This window comes from Oncorhynchus clarkii, chromosome 28 (assembly GCF_045791955.1).
Source record: "Oncorhynchus clarkii lewisi isolate Uvic-CL-2024 chromosome 28, UVic_Ocla_1.0, whole genome shotgun sequence".
NCBI classification, from domain to species: domain Eukaryota; kingdom Metazoa; phylum Chordata; class Actinopteri; order Salmoniformes; family Salmonidae; genus Oncorhynchus; species Oncorhynchus clarkii.
The window spans coordinates 46449021-46466687 of record NC_092174.1 but is presented as its reverse complement, the minus strand read 5'-3'; the positions used below and the strand labels follow the sequence as shown (position 1 = coordinate 46466687).

General features: G+C 41.6%; 1 protein-coding gene across 1 annotated transcript; it reads left to right on the top strand.

Moving 5' to 3' along the window:
• The first annotated feature begins 26 nt into the window (after positions 1 to 26).
• Positions 27 to 17224, top strand: LOC139387270 (NADH dehydrogenase [ubiquinone] flavoprotein 2, mitochondrial-like). The gene is made up of 8 exons (XM_071133383.1): positions 27 to 83; positions 631 to 693; positions 5358 to 5420; positions 5664 to 5780; positions 6148 to 6316; positions 8822 to 8931; positions 14350 to 14426; positions 17034 to 17224. The coding sequence occupies exons 1-8, from the start codon at positions 42 to 44 to the stop codon at positions 17125 to 17127; spliced, it is 735 nt and encodes a 244-aa protein (XP_070989484.1). The 5' UTR covers positions 27 to 41; the 3' UTR covers positions 17128 to 17224.
• Positions 17225 to 17667: the final 443 nt, after the last annotated feature.

Sequence of the window (17667 nt, the reverse complement as noted above, 5' to 3'; positions counted from 1 at the left end):
CAATAAGTGTTGTATCAACGGGACAAAACTACGCTGTCAAGATGTTTTTAACTTCTGCAATTCGATCTGTTGTATCGCAAACGGTATGGTTATAACAATGTACTCGTGTTATACTAACATTATCAGTCTTATGATCAATCATTACGTTTTATGAGAATTTAATGAAATATGTTGCATGACACTTGACAAGGGCAAGCGGCCTAGCTAGCGGAATGGCTAGCTAACTAGTAGCTAGTTACACCAGCCAATGTTACACTTTCATTTAGACTCATGATTTAGTCAAATATTAATATGAACAATAATGTTGATTGAACGATTGTGAAAATATATCTTGTCCTTGTCAGTTCGCTAGCTAAAGCTTCCTGACTGGCTAACTGAGTTAGCTAGCGTAAAAGAGCCTTGCATAGTTTACTGGCTAGTTTGCTTCACGGCTACCTTACAACTTCTTAATCGTTTTGAATCACAATGGTCATAATTATAACTGGTGCCTCATACTGCCAAATTGTCCTGTTGGTATTGAAGTCTTTAATAAATTCGTTTTGGGTTGGTATTGCATAGAATCAAACCTTATTCACACATTAACATCCTTCTTCTTCTGTCTCTTGTTCTGTCAATGTTCCATCTTCTCAGTCCAGGCAGGTCAGGAGTCTGCACCAGTCCGCTGCCAGAGCTGGAGCTGGGGGCATCTTTGTGGTGAGTGCAGCTGTGTAGGATCTGTAACCTCGCTGATTTCTTACTGTACTATATCCTTAATGTGACTAGCCTCAGAAGCCCAGGCGTCTTACCTACCAAGACGAGATTTGGAAGTATGGCCACACAAGGCTAGTCTGGGTACCAGTCTCTTTAGTTAACATTCCACTCCTTGCCATTCCCGTCATTTGCCAAAGAGACTGGCGTTTCGGCAATCTTAACGTTCAATAATGCAGACGTATTTACCGCACAGTTGTCGATTGCTAGTTGGAAACAACATGAATATTTTCCATGACAACATTATGCAAATTTGGTTGCAATATAGAAAAGGAGCATTTTTAAAGAATAACAACAAACAATAATGCTATGATCTGCTGCGATAATTCGTTCGTGTGAAGGCAGTGTCAATACAAGATCATGTTGTTCAATGTGGCTAGAGAGGATATTAGTTGTACAAGATGCAATTGAGCTCCGTTTACTTCGGTTGCATCCCATAAATGAAGGAAAAGAAACAGGAAGTGGCACCCGTCGTCACATGGCCTTCAGAAAGTATCAACACCCTTGACTTTTTCAGCATTTTGTTATATTACAGCCTGAATTTAAAACTGATTTAGATTTGTTTTGGTCACTGGCCCACTACACACAATATCGCATCATGTCAAAGTGGAATTGTTTTTAGATATTATTATATATATATTTTTTTAATACAAATTAATTATATGAAAAACTGAAATGTCTTGAGTCAATAAGTATTCAACCCTTTTGTTATGGCAACAAGTCACATAATAAGTTGCATGGACTCACTCTGTGTGCAATAATGGTGTTTAACATGATTTTTGAATGACTACCTCATCTCTGTACCCCACACACACAATTATCTGTAAGGTCCCTCAGTCAAGCAGTGAATTTCAAACACAGATACAACCACAAAGACCAGGGAGGTTTTCCAATGCCTCACAAAGAACAACAACTATTGGTAAAATAAAAAGAGGACATAAAATATCCCTTTGGGCATGGTGAAGTTATTTATTACACTTTGGATGGTGTATCAATACACCCAGTGCACTACAAAGATATAGGTGTCCTTCCTAACTCAGTTGCCGTAGAGGAAGGAAACCACTTGTCCTGAATACATGTTATGTTTGGGTCAAATCCAATACAACACATTAGAGTACCACTCTCCATATTTTCAAGCATAGTGGTGGCTGCATCATGTTATGGGCATGCTTGTAATCGGTAAGAACTGGGATGGTTTTCAGGATCATTTTTTTTTTCTTTCATGGAGCTAAGCAAAATCCCAGAGGAAAACCTGGTTCCGTCTGCTTTCCACCAGACACTGGGAGATAAATTCACCTTTCTGCAGGACAATAACCGAAAAACACAAGGCCAAATCTACACTGCAGTTGCTTACCAAGAAGACACAGAATATTCCTGAGTGGCCTAGTTACAGTTTCGACCTAAATTTGCTTCAAAATCTATGACAAGACCTAAAAATGGTTCTTTAGCCAACCAATTTGACAGAGCTTGAAGAATTTTGAAAATAATAAATGGGCAAATGTTGTACAATCCAGGTGTGGAAATCTCTTAGAGACTTACCCAGAAAGACTCATAGCTGTAATCGCTGCTAAGGGTGCTTCTACGAATTATTGACTCGGGTGTGAGTACTTGTGTAAATATGAGAGTGCATTCGTAAAGTATCCAGATCCCTTCACTTATTCCACATTTTGTTACATTACAGCCTTATTCTAAAATGGATTAAATACTTTCCCCCCCTCACACAATACCCCGCAATGACAAAGCAAAAACAGACATTTTTACAAATGTATAAAAAACAGAAATACCGTATTTACGTAAGTATTCAGACCCTTTACTATGAGACTTGAAATTGAGCTCAGGTGCATCGTGTTTCCATTGATCATCTTTGATATGTTTCTACAACTGGGCTGGATTCCACCTGTGGTAAATTCAATTGATTGGACATGATTTGGAAAGGCACAGTGTAGGAGCAGAAACAAAGCCATAAAGAGCTCAGAGACAGGATTGTCGATTTTTTTTATTTTATTTATTTATTTAAAAAAATAATAATAATAATATCAAAAAAATTCCCGTGGTATCCAATTGTTAGTAATTACTATCTTGTCTCATCGCTACAACTCCCATACGGGCTCAGGAGAGACGAAGGTCGAAAGCCATCCAAAACACAACCCAACCAAGCCGCACTACTTCTTAACACAGCGCGCATCCAAGACAGCCGCACCAATGTGTCGGAGGAAACACCGTGCTTGGTTAGCGTGCACTGCGCCCGGCCCGCCACAGGAGTCGCTGGTGCGCGATTAGACAAAGATATCCCTACCGGCCAAACCCTCCCTAACCCGGATGACGCTAAGCCAATTGTGCGTCGCCCCACGGACCTGCCCTAGACCACTGCGCCACCCGGGAGGACCTCGGGATTGTGTCGATTTTATTTCACTTTCATTTAACCAGGTAGGCCAGTTGAGAACTGCGACCTGGCCAAGATAAAGCAAAGCAGTGCGACAAAAACAACAACAGAGTTACACAATATAAAAATCAACGTGCCGTGTGAAGTAAGGAGGTAAGGCAATAAATAGTAGCAAAGTAATTACAATTTAGCAAATTAACACTGGAGTGATAGATGTGCAGAAGATGAATGCGCAAGTAGAGACACAAAGGAGCAAGAGGATAAGTAACAATATGGGGATGAGGTAGTTGGGTGGGCTATTTACAGATGGGCTGTGTACAGGTACAGTGATATGTAAGCTGCTCTGACAGCTGATGCTTAAAGTTAGAGAGGGAGATATAAGACTCCAGCTTCAGTGATTTTTGCAATTCGTTCCAGTCATTGGCAGCAGAGAACTGGAAGGAAAGGTGGCCAAAGGAAGTGTTGGCTTTGGGAATGACCAGTGAAATATACCTGCTGGAGCGTGTGCTACGGGTGGGTGCTGCTATGGTGACCAGTGAGCTGAGATAAGGGGGGACTTTACCTAGCAAAGACTTAGATGAATTAGAGCCAGTGGGTTTGGCAACGAATATGTAGTCAGGGCCAACCAACGAGAGCATACAGGTCGCAGTGGTGGGTAGTATATGGGGCTTTGGTGATGAAACGGATGGCACTGTGATAGACTACATCCAATTTGCTGAGTAGAGTGTTGGAGGCTATTTTATAGACATCACCGACGTCGAGGATGGGTAGGATGGTCAGTTTTAAGAGGGTATGTTTGGCGGCATGAGTGAAGGAGACATTGTTGTGAAATAGGAAGCCGATTCTAGATTTAATTTTGGATTGGAGATGCTTAATGTGAATCTGGAAGGAGAGTTTACAGTCTAACCAGACACCTAGGTATTTGTAGTTGACCACCTATTCTAGGTCAGAACCGTCCAGAGTAGAGGTCGACCGATTAATTGTAATGGCCGATTAATTAGGGCCGATTTCAAGTTTTCATAACAATCGGAAATCTGTATTTTTGGTATATATATAGCGATACTCTACTGTATATACAAATATATATTGCGATACTCTACTGTATATACAAAAAATATATATATATTGCGATACTCTACTGTATATACAAAAAAAACTCTCCCTGTCACTAGATGTCATGTGTTAGTGGTTACTGTTGAAACAACAGCACATGGTTGTTGCTTCTACTCAGGTGATGGAAACATGGCATGGTAACAGTCCCTTGGCATAGAGACATGTTGACATGGTAACAGTCCCTTGGCATAGAGACATGTTGGCATGGTAACAGTCCCTTGGCATAGAGACATGTTGGCATGGTAACAGTCCCTTGGCATAGAGACATGTTGGCATGGTAACAGTCCCTTGGCATAGAGACATGTTGACATGGTAACAGTCCCTTGGCATAGAGACATGTTGACATGGTAACAGTCCCTTGGCATAGAGACATGTTGACATGGTAACAGTCCCTTGGCATAGAGACATGTTGACATGGTAACAGTCCCTTGGCATAGAGACATGTTGACATGGTAACAGTCCCTTGGCATAGAGACATGTTGACATGGTAACAGTCCCTTGGCATAGAGACATGTTATATTGTATTTTAGAGAAGAGATTCAACAAAGCCCTACCTACGTGAGCCACAACCATAGTTTGTGCATGTTTACGATGACCAATTTAACCAGATAACACCAGGATAGGACTGTTCACAAGGGGGCAGTGGTACATTTCCTGTAGTGCCAATATGGCTGCGTTTACACAAGGTGTGTAATTCAGAGATTCTCCCCCCCCCCCACTAATTGGTGTTTTTGACCAATCACATCAGTATTTTGTACAAAAGTGTTTTCAGAGCTGATCTAAATTCGTCAAAAGACCAAATAGTGAGAGAGAAAAAAATATCAGAATTGGTCTGCCTGTGAACTCGGCTTATGTTGTTGGATACAACACTCGTATTGGTGTAGATAAAAAGGCTATATCTCAATCACCTTGGGCTTTCCTCTCCCCATAGTGATCTATGGGGGGAGATTGTCCTTTTCCTGATGAGTTGGTATCTTTACTAATTGAACATTTTGAACTAATACAACATTGTTTTTAGTTTGGCAGGTACTGGTAGGATTTCTGTAAAACTGACTAATGATAATGATTAATAATGAATGAATGATTTAATCTGCTTGTCTTGTTTCCACTGAAGCACAGAGACACACCTGACAACAACCCAGATACTCCATTTGAGTTCACTGTGGACAACCTGAAGGTGAGTGGATGATGTCAAGAACATTATTATTTAAAGAAATGACTGCAAATCAAGACTAAAACAACAACAACTATTAAAACACTGGTTTATTACAATGTAAATCGCATCAATTTCACAACTTTTAACTTAAAAAAATATATATAATAATGAAAGGAAGCTTTTATAAAACAATCACATGTTCTGTTCTTATCAACAAAACACATCATATAAGCGTCACTAATGAAAGCCGTTTGTTGTTTTAAGAGGATTGATGCTATCATTAGTATGTACCCAGAGGGCCACAAGCAGGCCGCCACCATCCCTGTGTTGGACCTGGCTCAGAGACAGCATGGATGGCTCCCCATCTCAGCCATGAACAAGGTAAATCAATCAATCAATCAATATCCCCATCTCAGCCATGAACAATATGCCGACTGAGGCATCTGTTTGCTTCAGAATAGAGTATGTTAATCTGGTTTGCTTTTGTGGCAACAGATTTTTAAAATAGGCATAATCAGAATGAATGAGTGATGTGCTGATGTAGATTTGTTGAACCACAGAATTACGTAGAATCTCTATTTGCAGACCAGGGGCGTGATCAGTAGGGACGAGCCATTTAGAAACCGACTCCATCATCCATTACTGGACTGATTATACTTCAGTCAATGCTACACCTTTTTTTCTTAATGAGCCTCCATTTATTTAAAAAATAATAATTTTAAACATACATTTTCCTCTCTTCTCCCAGGTGGCCGAGGTGCTTGAGGTCCCTCCGATGAGGATCTATGAGGTAGCGACGTTCTACACCATGTTCCTGAGGCAGCCGGTGGGCAAGTACCACATCCAGATCTGCACTACAACACCCTGCATGCTTTGCGACTCCGACAGCATCCTGGAGGCCCTCCAGAACAAACTGGGTAAGAGATGGACAGGCGGACCCAGACATGAAAGGGGATCAAAGTGAAGATGGATAAACAAATGTTGATTTTATTATTTTTTTTATTATTGTCTATATGACAGATGAACATGTGTCTGTGTGGACATTTAAAAAAAAATTTTTTACCTCACATGGAGGAGGGGTTTTGTGATAGGCCAGTAGCAGGATGGGTTATTGGCCATTTGGTTTGTGATACGCCAGTAGCAGGATGGGTTATTGGCCATTTGGTTTGTGATAGGCCAGTAGGAGGAGGGTTTATTGGCCATTTGGTTTGTGATAGGCCAGAAGGAGGATGGGTTATTGGCCATTTGGTTTGTGATAGGCCAGTAGCAGGATGGGTTATTGGCCATTTGGTTTGTGATAGGCCAGTAGGAGGAGGGTTATTGGCCATTTGGTTTGTGATAGGCCAGTAGGAGGATGGGTTATTGGCCATTTGGTTTGTGATAGGCCAGTAGGAGGATGGGTTATTGGCCATTTGGTTTGTGATAGGCCAGTAGGAGAATGGGTTATTGGCCATTTGATTTGTGATAGGCCAGTAGGAGAATGGGTTATTGGCCATTTGGTTTGTGATAGGCCAATAGGAGGATGGGTTATTGGCCATTTTGTTTGTGATAGGCCAGTAGGAGGATGGGTTATTGGCCATTTGGTTTGTGATAGGCCAGTAGCAGGATGGGTTATTGGCCATTTGGTTTGTGATAGGCCAGTAGGAGGATGGGTTATTGGCCATTTGGTTTGTGATAGGCCAGTAGGAAGATGGGTTATTGGCCATTTGGTTTGTGACCTCACATGGAGGGGTTATCCTGGCCGAATGGATAATTTCTTTCTTAATAAGCTTAAACTTGATGAAAACTTGTCATTTAGATTTTTCTATGGGCTATTGACATAGTCAGTCACCTCGCTACCTTACATTTATAAGCTATCCAAAACAACTTTGAAATGCAAGTCCGTTACATTCATTGTTTGATTGGGATAAACCATGCATAAAATGAAAGTGGCCTGTAGACCAAAGTCCTATTCATAGAATAGAGAGAGAAGGGAATATAGGATATGTTGTTTTTAACTGCTAGTAGACACAATATGCACTACATGACCAAAAGTATGTGGACACCGGATTCCAAAATTCAAGGGTATTAATATGGAGTTGGTCCCCCACTTTTGCTGCTATTAACAGCCTCCACTCTTCTGGGAAGGCTTTCCACTAGATGTTGGAACATTGCTGCTATAACAGCCTCCACTATTCTGGGAAGGCTTTCCACTAGATGATGGAACATTGCTGTGGGGACTTGCTTCCATTCAGCCACAAGAGCATTAGTGAGGTCGGGCACTGATGTTGGGCGATTAGACCTGGCTCACGGTTGTCGTTCTAATTCATTGCAAAGGTGTTTGAGGTTGAGGTCAGGGCTCTGTGCAAGTTCTTCCACACTGATCTCAACAGCTGCTCGGCCATGGAAACCCATTTCAGCTCCCGACGAACAGTTCTTGTGCTGACGTTGCTTCCAGAGGCAGTTTGGAACTCGGTAGTGAGTGTTGCAACTGGGGACAGACGGATTTTATGCGCTTCAACACTTGACGATCCCGTTCTGTGAGTTTGTGTGGTCTACCTCTTCCTGACTGAGCTGTTGTTGCTTCTCAACGTTTGCACTTCACAATAACAGCCCTTACAGTTGACCGGTGGGCAGCTCCAGCAGTGCAGAAATTTAACAAACTTGACTTGTTGGAAAGGTGGCATCCTATGACGGTGCCACGTTGAAAGTCACCGAGTTCTTCAGTAAGGCCATTCTACTGCCAATGTTTGTCTATGGAGATTGCATGGCTGTGTGCTCGATTTGTCAGCAACGGGTGTGGCTGAAATAGCCAAATCCACTCGTTTGAAGGGGTGTCCACATACTTTTGTATATATAGTGTAGTTAGTGTGTCCGAAATTAGATCATGAAGAATGGGTGTAGGCTATAGTCTATAGCTGTGTGCTGTTCTTCTGTCCTGCTGTGTGCTGTGAGACTGTTCTTCACTGCTCTACACCAGTCCAGTTCAAATAGGGTCAACCATCATCTGTCACATTACGATTTCGTTACCAATCGACAATGGCTGTCAATCGTCGTAGATAGATGATGCTATTGTAATATCGCCCAACCCTAGTGTACACAACATGGATTGTTTAGAGTCGAGCATTAAGCTAGCCTCAGAGATCTAGGAGAACTAAGAATCAATGTAAATGATTTTTCACTACTACTTTAACGATGATAGCTAAACCTACTGTATATTTTTTTGTGTGAATATTAAGTTGTTTCTTTTGCAGTGTCAAGATGCTGGGTTCCAGTCGGTTTCTACTCTCTTGCCAACTCTTTATCCAATTGTCATGCAGAACATGTTTGGCTTGTCGTTGGCAAGAGCACAAACTGATCTGGGATCAGTTCACCAATCCTTCCATCAGATCAGTCTTATAAGCCGAAACATCTTCCTCCTCCTCCTCCTCCTCCTCTCTCAGGCATCAAGGTAGGAGGGATGACTGCAGACAAGATGTTCTCTCTAATAGAGGTGGAGTGTCTTGGTGCCTGTGTTAACGCTCCCATGGTCCAGATCAACGACAACTACTACGTGAGTATACTGGATCTGGGAATGGCCAGGAACCTCACCATACTTATGTGCCGATACAATATGTATTGCGATTCAATATTGTGATTTTATTTTTTTTTAATTTATTGTGATTCGATGTTCCAAACAATATTGCTCACCATATGTCTGCTGCAGAGGAACAAGAGTCATGAGAAAACAGGTTTTGATCAGTCATGGAAATAAAAGTACTGAAAACAAACAGGCTCCCGATTTTAAAAAATTATGGAGAACAAGTTGTGAAGGAAAAACACTGGGGTTTTTGTGCAGGTACAGCGGACTAGCACCAAAATAATACTGAGATATTCTACTGTCTGTTAGTTGGTCTCTAGTTCTCCATTAGTATCGTCTGTTAGTTGGTCTCTAGTTCTCCATTAGTACAGTCTGTTAGTTGGTCTCTAGTTCTCCATTAGTACCGTCTGTTAGTTGGTCTCTAGTTCTCCATTAGTACCGTCTGTTAGTTGGTCTCTAGTTCTCCATTAGTACAGTCTGTTAGTTGGACTAGCACCAAAATAATACTGAGATATTCTCAAAATGATACCTGCAAAAATGTTAGAGTAGTTGGTCTCTTCTCTAGTCTCCATTAGTACCGTCTGTTAGTTGGTCTCTAGTCTCCATTAGTACAGTCTGTTATTTGGTCTCTAGTTCTCCATTAGTACCGTCTGTTAGTTGGTCTCTAGTTCTCCATTAGTACCGTCTGTTAGTTGGTCTCTAGTCTCCATTAGTACAGTCTGTTAGTTGGTCTCTAGTTCTCCATTAGTACCGTCTGTTAGTTGGTCTCTAGTCTCCATTAGTACAGTCTGTTAGTTGGTCTCTAGTTCTCCATTAGTACCGTCTGTTAGTTGGTCTCTAGTTCTCCATTAGTACCGTCTGTTAGTTGGTCTCTAGTTCTCCATTAGTACCGTCTGTTAGTTGGTCTCTAGTTCTCCATTAGTACCGTCTGTTAGTTGGTCTCTAGTTCTCCATTAGTACCGTCTGTTAGTTGGTCTCTAGTTCTCCATTAGTACCGTCTGTTAGTTGGTCTCTAGTTCTCCATTAGTACCGTCTGTTAGTTGGTCTCTAGTTCTCCATTAGTACTGTCTGTTAGTTGGTCTCTTCTCTAGTTCTCCATTAGTACAGTCTGTTAGTTGGTCTCTAGTTCTCCATTAGTACAGTCTGTTAGTTGGTCTCTAGTTCTCCATTAGTACCGTCTGTTAGTTGGTCTCTAGTTCTCCATTAGTACCGTCTGTTAGTTGGTCTCTTCTCTAGTTCTCCATTAGTACCGTCTGTTAGTTGGTCTCTAGTTCTCCATTAGTACCGTCTGTTAGTTGGTCTCTAGTTCTCCATTAGTACCGTCTGTTAGTTGGTCTCTAGTTCTCCATTAGTACCGTCTGTTAGTTGGTCTCTAGTTCTCCATTAGTACAGTCTGTTAGTTGGTCTCTAGTTCTCCATTAGTACAGTCTGTTAGTTGGTCTCTAGTTCTCTATTAGTACCGTCTGTTAGTTGGTCTCTAGTTCTCCATTAGTACCGTCTGTTAGTTGGTCTCTAGTTCTCCATTAGTACCGTCTGTTAGTTGGTCTCTAGTTCTCCATTAGTACCGTCTGTTAGTTGGTCTCTAGTTCTCCATTAGTACCATCTGTTAGTTGGTCTCTAGTCTCCATTAGTACAGTCTGTTAGTTGGTCTCTAGTTCTCCATTAGTACCGTCTGTTAGTTGGTCTCTAGTTCTCCATTAGTACCGTCTGTTAGTTGGTCTCTAGTTCTCCATTAGTACCGTCTGTTAGTTGGTCTCTAGTTCTCCATTAGTACCGTCTGTTAGTTGGTCTCTAGTTCTCCATTAGTACCGTCTGTTAGTTGGTCTCTAGTTCTCCATTAGTACCGTCTGTTAGTTGGTCTCTAGTTCTCCATTAGTACCGTCTGTTAGTTGGTCTCTAGTTCTCCATTAGTACTGTCTGTTAGTTGGTCTCTTCTCTAGTTCTCCATTAGTACAGTCTGTTAGTTGGTCTCTAGTTCTCCATTAGTACAGTCTGTTAGTTGGTCTCTAGTTCTCCATTAGTACCGTCTGTTAGTTGGTCTCTAGTTCTCCATTAGTACCGTCTGTTAGTTGGTCTCTTCTCTAGTTCTCCATTAGTACCGTCTGTTAGTTGGTCTCTAGTTCTCCATTAGTACCGTCTGTTAGTTGGTCTCTAGTTCTCCATTAGTACCGTCTGTTAGTTGGTCTCTAGTTCTCCATTAGTACCGTCTGTTAGTTGGTCTCTAGTTCTCCATTAGTACAGTCTGTTAGTTGGTCTCTAGTTCTCCATTAGTACAGTCTGTTAGTTGGTCTCTAGTTCTCTATTAGTACCGTCTGTTAGTTGGTCTCTAGTTCTCCATTAGTACAGTCTGTTAGTTGGTCTCTAGTTCTCCATTAGTACTGTCTGTTAGTTGGTCTCTAGTTCTCTATTAGTACCGTCTGTTAGTTGGTCTCTAGTTCTCCATTAGTACCGTCTGTTAGTTGGTCTCTAGTTCTCCATTAGTACCGTCTGTTAGTTGGTCTCTAGTTCTCCATTAGTACCGTCTGTTAGTTGGTCTCTAGTTCTCCATTAGTACCGTCTGTTAGTTGGTCTCTAGTTCTCCATTAGTACCGTCTGTTAGTTGGTCTAGTTCTCCATTAGTACCGTCTGTTAGTTGGTGTCTAGTTCTCCATTAGTACTGTCTGTTAGTTGGTCTCTAGTTCTCCATTAGTACCATCTGTTAGTTGGTCTCTTCTCTAGTTCTCTATTAGTACCGTCTGTTAGTTGGTCTCTAGTTCTCCATTAGTACCGTCTGTTAGTTGGTCTCTAGTTCTCCATTAGTACTGTCTGTTAGTTGGTCTCTAGTTCTCTATTAGTACCATCTGTTAGTTGGTCTCTAGTTCTCCATTAGTACCGTCTGTTAGTTGGTCTTTAGTTCTCCATTAGTACCATCTGTTAGTTGGTCTAGTTCTCCATTAGTACCATCTGTTAGTTGGTCTAGTTCTCCATTAGTACCGTCTGTTAGTTGGTCTCTAGTTCTCCATTAGTACCGTCTGTTAGTTGGTCTCTAGTTCTCCATTAGTACCGTTTGTTAGTTGGTCTCTAGTTCTCCATTAGTACCGTCTGTTAGTTGGTCTCTAGTTCTCCATTAGTACCGTCTGTTAGTTGGTCTCTAGTTCTCCATTAGTACCGTCTGTTAGTTGGTCTCTTCTCTAGTTCTCCATTAGTACCGTCTGTTAGTTGGTCTCTTCTCTAGTTCTCCATTAGTACCGTCTGTTAGTTGGTCTCTTCTCTAGTTCTCCATTAGTACCGTCTGTTAGTTGGTCTCTTCTCTAGTTCTCCATTAGTACCGTCTGTTAGTTGGTCTCTAGTTCTCCATTAGTACCGTCTGTTAGTTGGTCTCTAGTTCTCCATTAATACCGTCTGTTAGTTGGTCTCTAGTTCTCCATTAGTACCGTCTGTTAGTTGGTCTCTTCTCTAGTTCTCCATTAGTACCGTCTGTTAGTTGGTCTCTTCTCTAGTTCTCCATTAGTACCGTCTGTTAGTTGGTCTCTAGTTCTCCATTAGTACCGTCTGTTAGTTGGTCTCTAGTTCTCCATTAGTACCGTCTGTTAGTTGGTCTCTAGTTCTCCATTAGTACCGTCTGTTAGTTGGTCTCTAGTTCTCCATTAGTACCGTCTGTTAGTTGGTCTCTAGTTCTCCATTAGTACCGTCTGTTAGTTGGTCTCTAGTTCTCCATTAGTACAGTCTGTTAGTTGGTCTCTAGTTCTCCATTAGTACCGTCTGTTAGTTGGTCTCTTCTCTAGTTCTCCATTAGTACCGTCTGTTAGTTGGTCTCTAGTTCTCCATTAGTACAGTCTGTTAGTTGGTCTCTAGTTCTCCATTAGTACCGTCTGTTAGTTGGTCTCTAGTTCTCCATTAGTACCGTCTGTTAGTTGGTCTCTTCTCTAGTTCTCCATTAGTACCGTCTGTTAGTTGGTCTCTTCTCTAGTTCTCCATTAGTACCGTCTGTTAGTTGGTCTCTTCTCTAGTTCTCCATTAGTACCGTCTGTTAGTTGGTCTCTAGTTCTCCATTAGTACCGTCTGTTAGTTGGTCTCTAGTTCTCCATTAATACCGTCTGTTAGTTGGTCTCTAGTTCTCCATTAGTACCGTCTGTTAGTTGGTCTCTTCTCTAGTTCTCCATTAGTACCGTCTGTTAGTTGGTCTCTTCTCTAGTTCTCCATTAGTACCGTCTGTTAGTTGGTCTCTTCTCTAGTTCTCCATTAGTACCGTCTGTTAGTTGGTCTCTAGTTCTCCATTAGTACCGTCTGTTAGTTGGTCTCTAGTTCTCCATTAGTACCGTCTGTTAGTTGGTCTCTAGTTCTCCATTAGTACCGTCTGTTAGTTGGTCTCTAGTTCTCCATTAGTACAGTCTGTTAGTTGGTCTCTAGTTCTCCATTAATACCGTCTGTTAGTTGGTCTCTAGTTCTCCATTAGTACCGTCTGTTAGTTGGTCTCTAGTTCTCCATTAGTACCGTCTGTTAGTTGGAAAACCACTCTCTGTAAACCACAACCCTCGTGCTGAATTAAGCAGAACTGATTGTTTTTTTTTGTAATTGAATAAATATAGCAATACAAATTTCACTCCTTTAGGTTATTGAACTGGTTTTATGTGTCAGGGTAGTTTTACTGGGTAAATAGACTGGTTTTACGATGTATCAGGATGGTTTTACTGGGTAAATAGACTGGTTTTACGATGTGTCAGGATGGTTTTACTGGTTAAATAGACTGGTTTTACGATGTCAATAGTTTTACTAGGTAAATAGACTGGTTTTACGATGTATCAGGATGGTTTTACTAGGTAAATGGACTGGTTTTATGATGTGTCAGGATGGTTTTACTGGGTAAATAGACTGGTTTTACGATGTGTCAGGATGGTTTTACTGGGTAAATAGACTGGTTTTACGATGTGTCAGGATGGTTTTACTGGTTAAATAGACTGGTTTTACGATGTCAATAGTTTTACTAGGTAAATAGACTGGTTTTACGATGTATCAGGATGGTTTTACTAGGTAAATGGACTGGTTTTACGATGTGTCAGGATGGTTTTACTGGGTAAATAGACTGGTTTGATGTATCAGGATGGTTTTACTGGGTAAATAGACTGGTTTTACGATGTGTCAGGATGGTTTTGCTGGGTAAATAGACTGGTTTTATGATGTGTCAGGATGGTTTTACTGGGTAAATAGACTGGTTTTATGATGTGTCAGGATGGTTTTACTGGGTAAATAGACTGGTTTTATGATGTGTCAGGATGGTTTTACTGGGTAAATAGACTGGTTTTACGATGTGTCAGGATGTTTTTACTGGGTAAATAGACTGGTTTGATGTATCAGGGTGGTTTCATTGTCTGAATGTGGATCTGTGATGTGTTGCTGCCCTCTGGCTTACAGGAGGACCTGAGTCCTAAAGACATTGATCAGATCATTGACGAACTGAAAGCTGGACAAGTCCCTCCTCCTGGACCCAGGTATGAATGTCTATCGCCTCATGTCATATTTACGGTTCTGTGTTTTGCTCAATTGTATGCCGTAGTAAGATTGGATCCTTTATTTTAAAAATGTAAGCAATTGACTGAGGATGGTGCTAGACCATCTGACAAAGAATTTGGGAAGTTTGATGAAGACGTTTAAAATATATATATATTTTTTAAATGTTTAAAAAATCCAGGCATGTGGCATGATTGCGAGAAACACAGGCTCCGAACTCATATACAATATAACAGCATGTTGTTCAGCGGTGAACTGTGTCGAGGACGTAGTACTGGACTGGTGCTTTGCCTATCCATACAATGTAACAGACCGTTACTTGTCTAGCGGTGAACTGTGTCGAGGACATAGTACCGGACTGGTCCTAACTCATATACAATGTAACAGCACGTTGTCTAGCGGTGAACTGTGAAGACTAACGTTTTGACGCACTGGTGCTTTTTACAACCGGTTGATCGTTGAATCTAGCAAAGAAATTGATAGAGATCTAAGTAAACTATTGTTTCGTGTGTGTGTGTGTGGTGCATTCAGAAAGTATTCAGACCCCTTGAATTTTTCCAACATTTTGTTACAAATCAAATCAAATCAAAATCAAATTTATTTATATAGCCCTTCGTACATCAGCTGATATCTCAAAGTGCTGTACAGAAACCCAGCCTAAAACCCCAAACAGCAAGCAATGCAGGTGTAGAAGCACGGTGGCTAGGAAAAACTCCCTAGAAAGGCCAAAACCTAGGAAGAAACCTAGAGAGGAACCAGGCTATGTGGGGTGGCCAGTCCTCTTCTGGCTGTGCCGGGTGGAGATTATAACAAAACATGGTCAAGATGTTCAAATGTTCATAAATGACCAGCATGGTCAAATTATAATAAGGCAGAATAGTTACATTAGTCTTATTATAAAAATGTATTAAATTGTCCCCCCTACCCAATCCACACACAATACCCCATAATGACAAAGCAAAACACATGTTTTTAAAAATGTTAGTACATTTATTATAAATGTTTTTTTTAAAACGGATCAATTACATATGTATTCAGACCCTTTACTCAATATGTTGTTGAAACACCTTTGGCAGTGATTACAGCCTCATCTTCTTGGGTACGACGCTACAAGATTGGGAGAAACTCCCCAAATACAGGTGTGCCATTCTTCTCTGTAGATCTTCTCAAGCTCTGTCAGGTTGGATGGGGAGAGTCGCTGCACAGCTATTTTCACGTCTGTCCAGAGATGTTCATGTCCGGGCCCTGGCTGTGCCACTCAAGGACATTCAGAGACTTGTCCCGAAGCCACCCCTGCGTTATCGTGACTGTGTGCTTAGGGTCACTGTCCTGTTGAAAGGTGGATCTTAGCCCCAGTCTGAGGTCCTAAGCGCTCTGGAGCAGGTTTTCAGCAAGAATCTCTCTGTACTTTGCTCCGTTCATCTTTCCCTCAATCCTAACCTGTCCACTAGTTCCTGCTGCTGAAAAACTTCCCCACAGCATGATGCTTCCACCACCATGCTTCACCGTAGGGATGCTTCCACCACCATGCTTCACCATAGGGATGCTGCCACCACCATGCTTCACCGTAGGGATGCTGCCACCACCATGCTTCACCGTAGGGATGGCGCCAGGTTTCCTCCAGGTGTAACGTTTGTCATTCAGGCCAAAGTGTTAAATCTTGGTTTCATCAAACCAGAGAATCTTGTTTCTCATGGTCCGAGAGTCTTTAAGTGCCTTTTGGCAAACTCCAAGCGGGCTGTCATGTGCCTTTTACTGAGGAGTGGCTTCTGTCTGGCCACTCTACCATAAAGGCCTGATTGGTGGGGTGCTGCAGAGATCGTTCTCCTTCTGGAAGGTTTCCCATCTCCTCAGAGGAACTCTGGAGCTCTGTCAGAGTGACCATCAGGTTCTTGGTCACCTCCCTGACATGAACCCGGACATGAACCCGATCGAACATCTCTGGGGAAACCTGAAAATAGTTGTGTAGCAACGCTCCCCATCCCACCTGACAGAGCTTGAGAGGATCTGCAGAGAAGAATGGGAGAAACTCTCCAAATACAGGTGTGCCAAGCTTGTAGCGTCATACCCAAGAAGACTTGAGGCTGTAATCGCTGCCAAAGGTGCTTCAACAAGTAAAGGGTTCTGACTACTTATGTAAATGTGATGTTTCCATTTTTTTTTTTTTGATTTAATACATTTGCAAACATTTCTAAAAAAAAAAAAAATTTTTTTGCTTTGTCACTATGGGGTATTGCTTTGTCACTATGGGGTATTGTGATGTCACTATGGGGTATTGTGATGTCACTATGGGGTATTGTGTGTAGATTGGAGGGGGAAAGGATTGAATCCATTTGATAAAAAGGCTGTAACTTAACAAAATGTGGAAGAAGTCAAGGGATCTGAATACTTTCTGAATGCTCGTATAATTATTTTAACATCTTCCTCTTTTTAACTACAAAACATAAACCTGCTGTTTTCACATTTGTTTATGTTTTTTTTTGAGGGGTGGGGGGGTGTCGTTGCTGGAAATTAATATAAAGTAGAAAAAAATGTGTTTGTTGACATTTCCTAAATGTAATAATTCTTCGTTGTTATTTATCTTCCAGGAACGGACGTTTCTCCTGTGAGCCAGCAGGTGGACTGACATCTCTGTCTGAGCCTCCTCCTGGACCTGGTTTTGGTGTTAGAGCTGATTTATAAAACACTTGAACAACAGGATGCCCAGGCCTAACTCCACTAGGGTGTTCAAAGTGTATGAACTTAATAATAATGTAAATAAAATGTCCATTTAATTGTGCTTTTGGCGTCTGTGTCAATTTGTATTTGAGATCATTAGAAGACATATCCTTGCTATTTTCTTTGGCAATAAAGTTAAATCTAGGTTGAAAATGAGCACCGATTCATAGACCTACTGTGTATATATGAACAGCACCTTATATAGTGCACTACTTTTGACCAGGGCCCATAGGATGTAGTGCACTACTTTTAACCAGGGCCCATAGGATGTAGTGCACTACTTTTAACCAGGGCCCATAGGGCTCTGCTACACAACTATTTTCAGGTCTCTCCAGAGATGTTCGATCGGGTTCACGTCCGGGCTCTGGCCGGGGCCAGTCAAGGACACTCAGACTTGTCTAGTGCGCTACATAGGGAGGACGCACATCTATAGAACATGGGGAGAGGGAGACCTCTCACTAGGATGTAAAGTGGAGCATTTATAATCATGTAAATTAAATACCA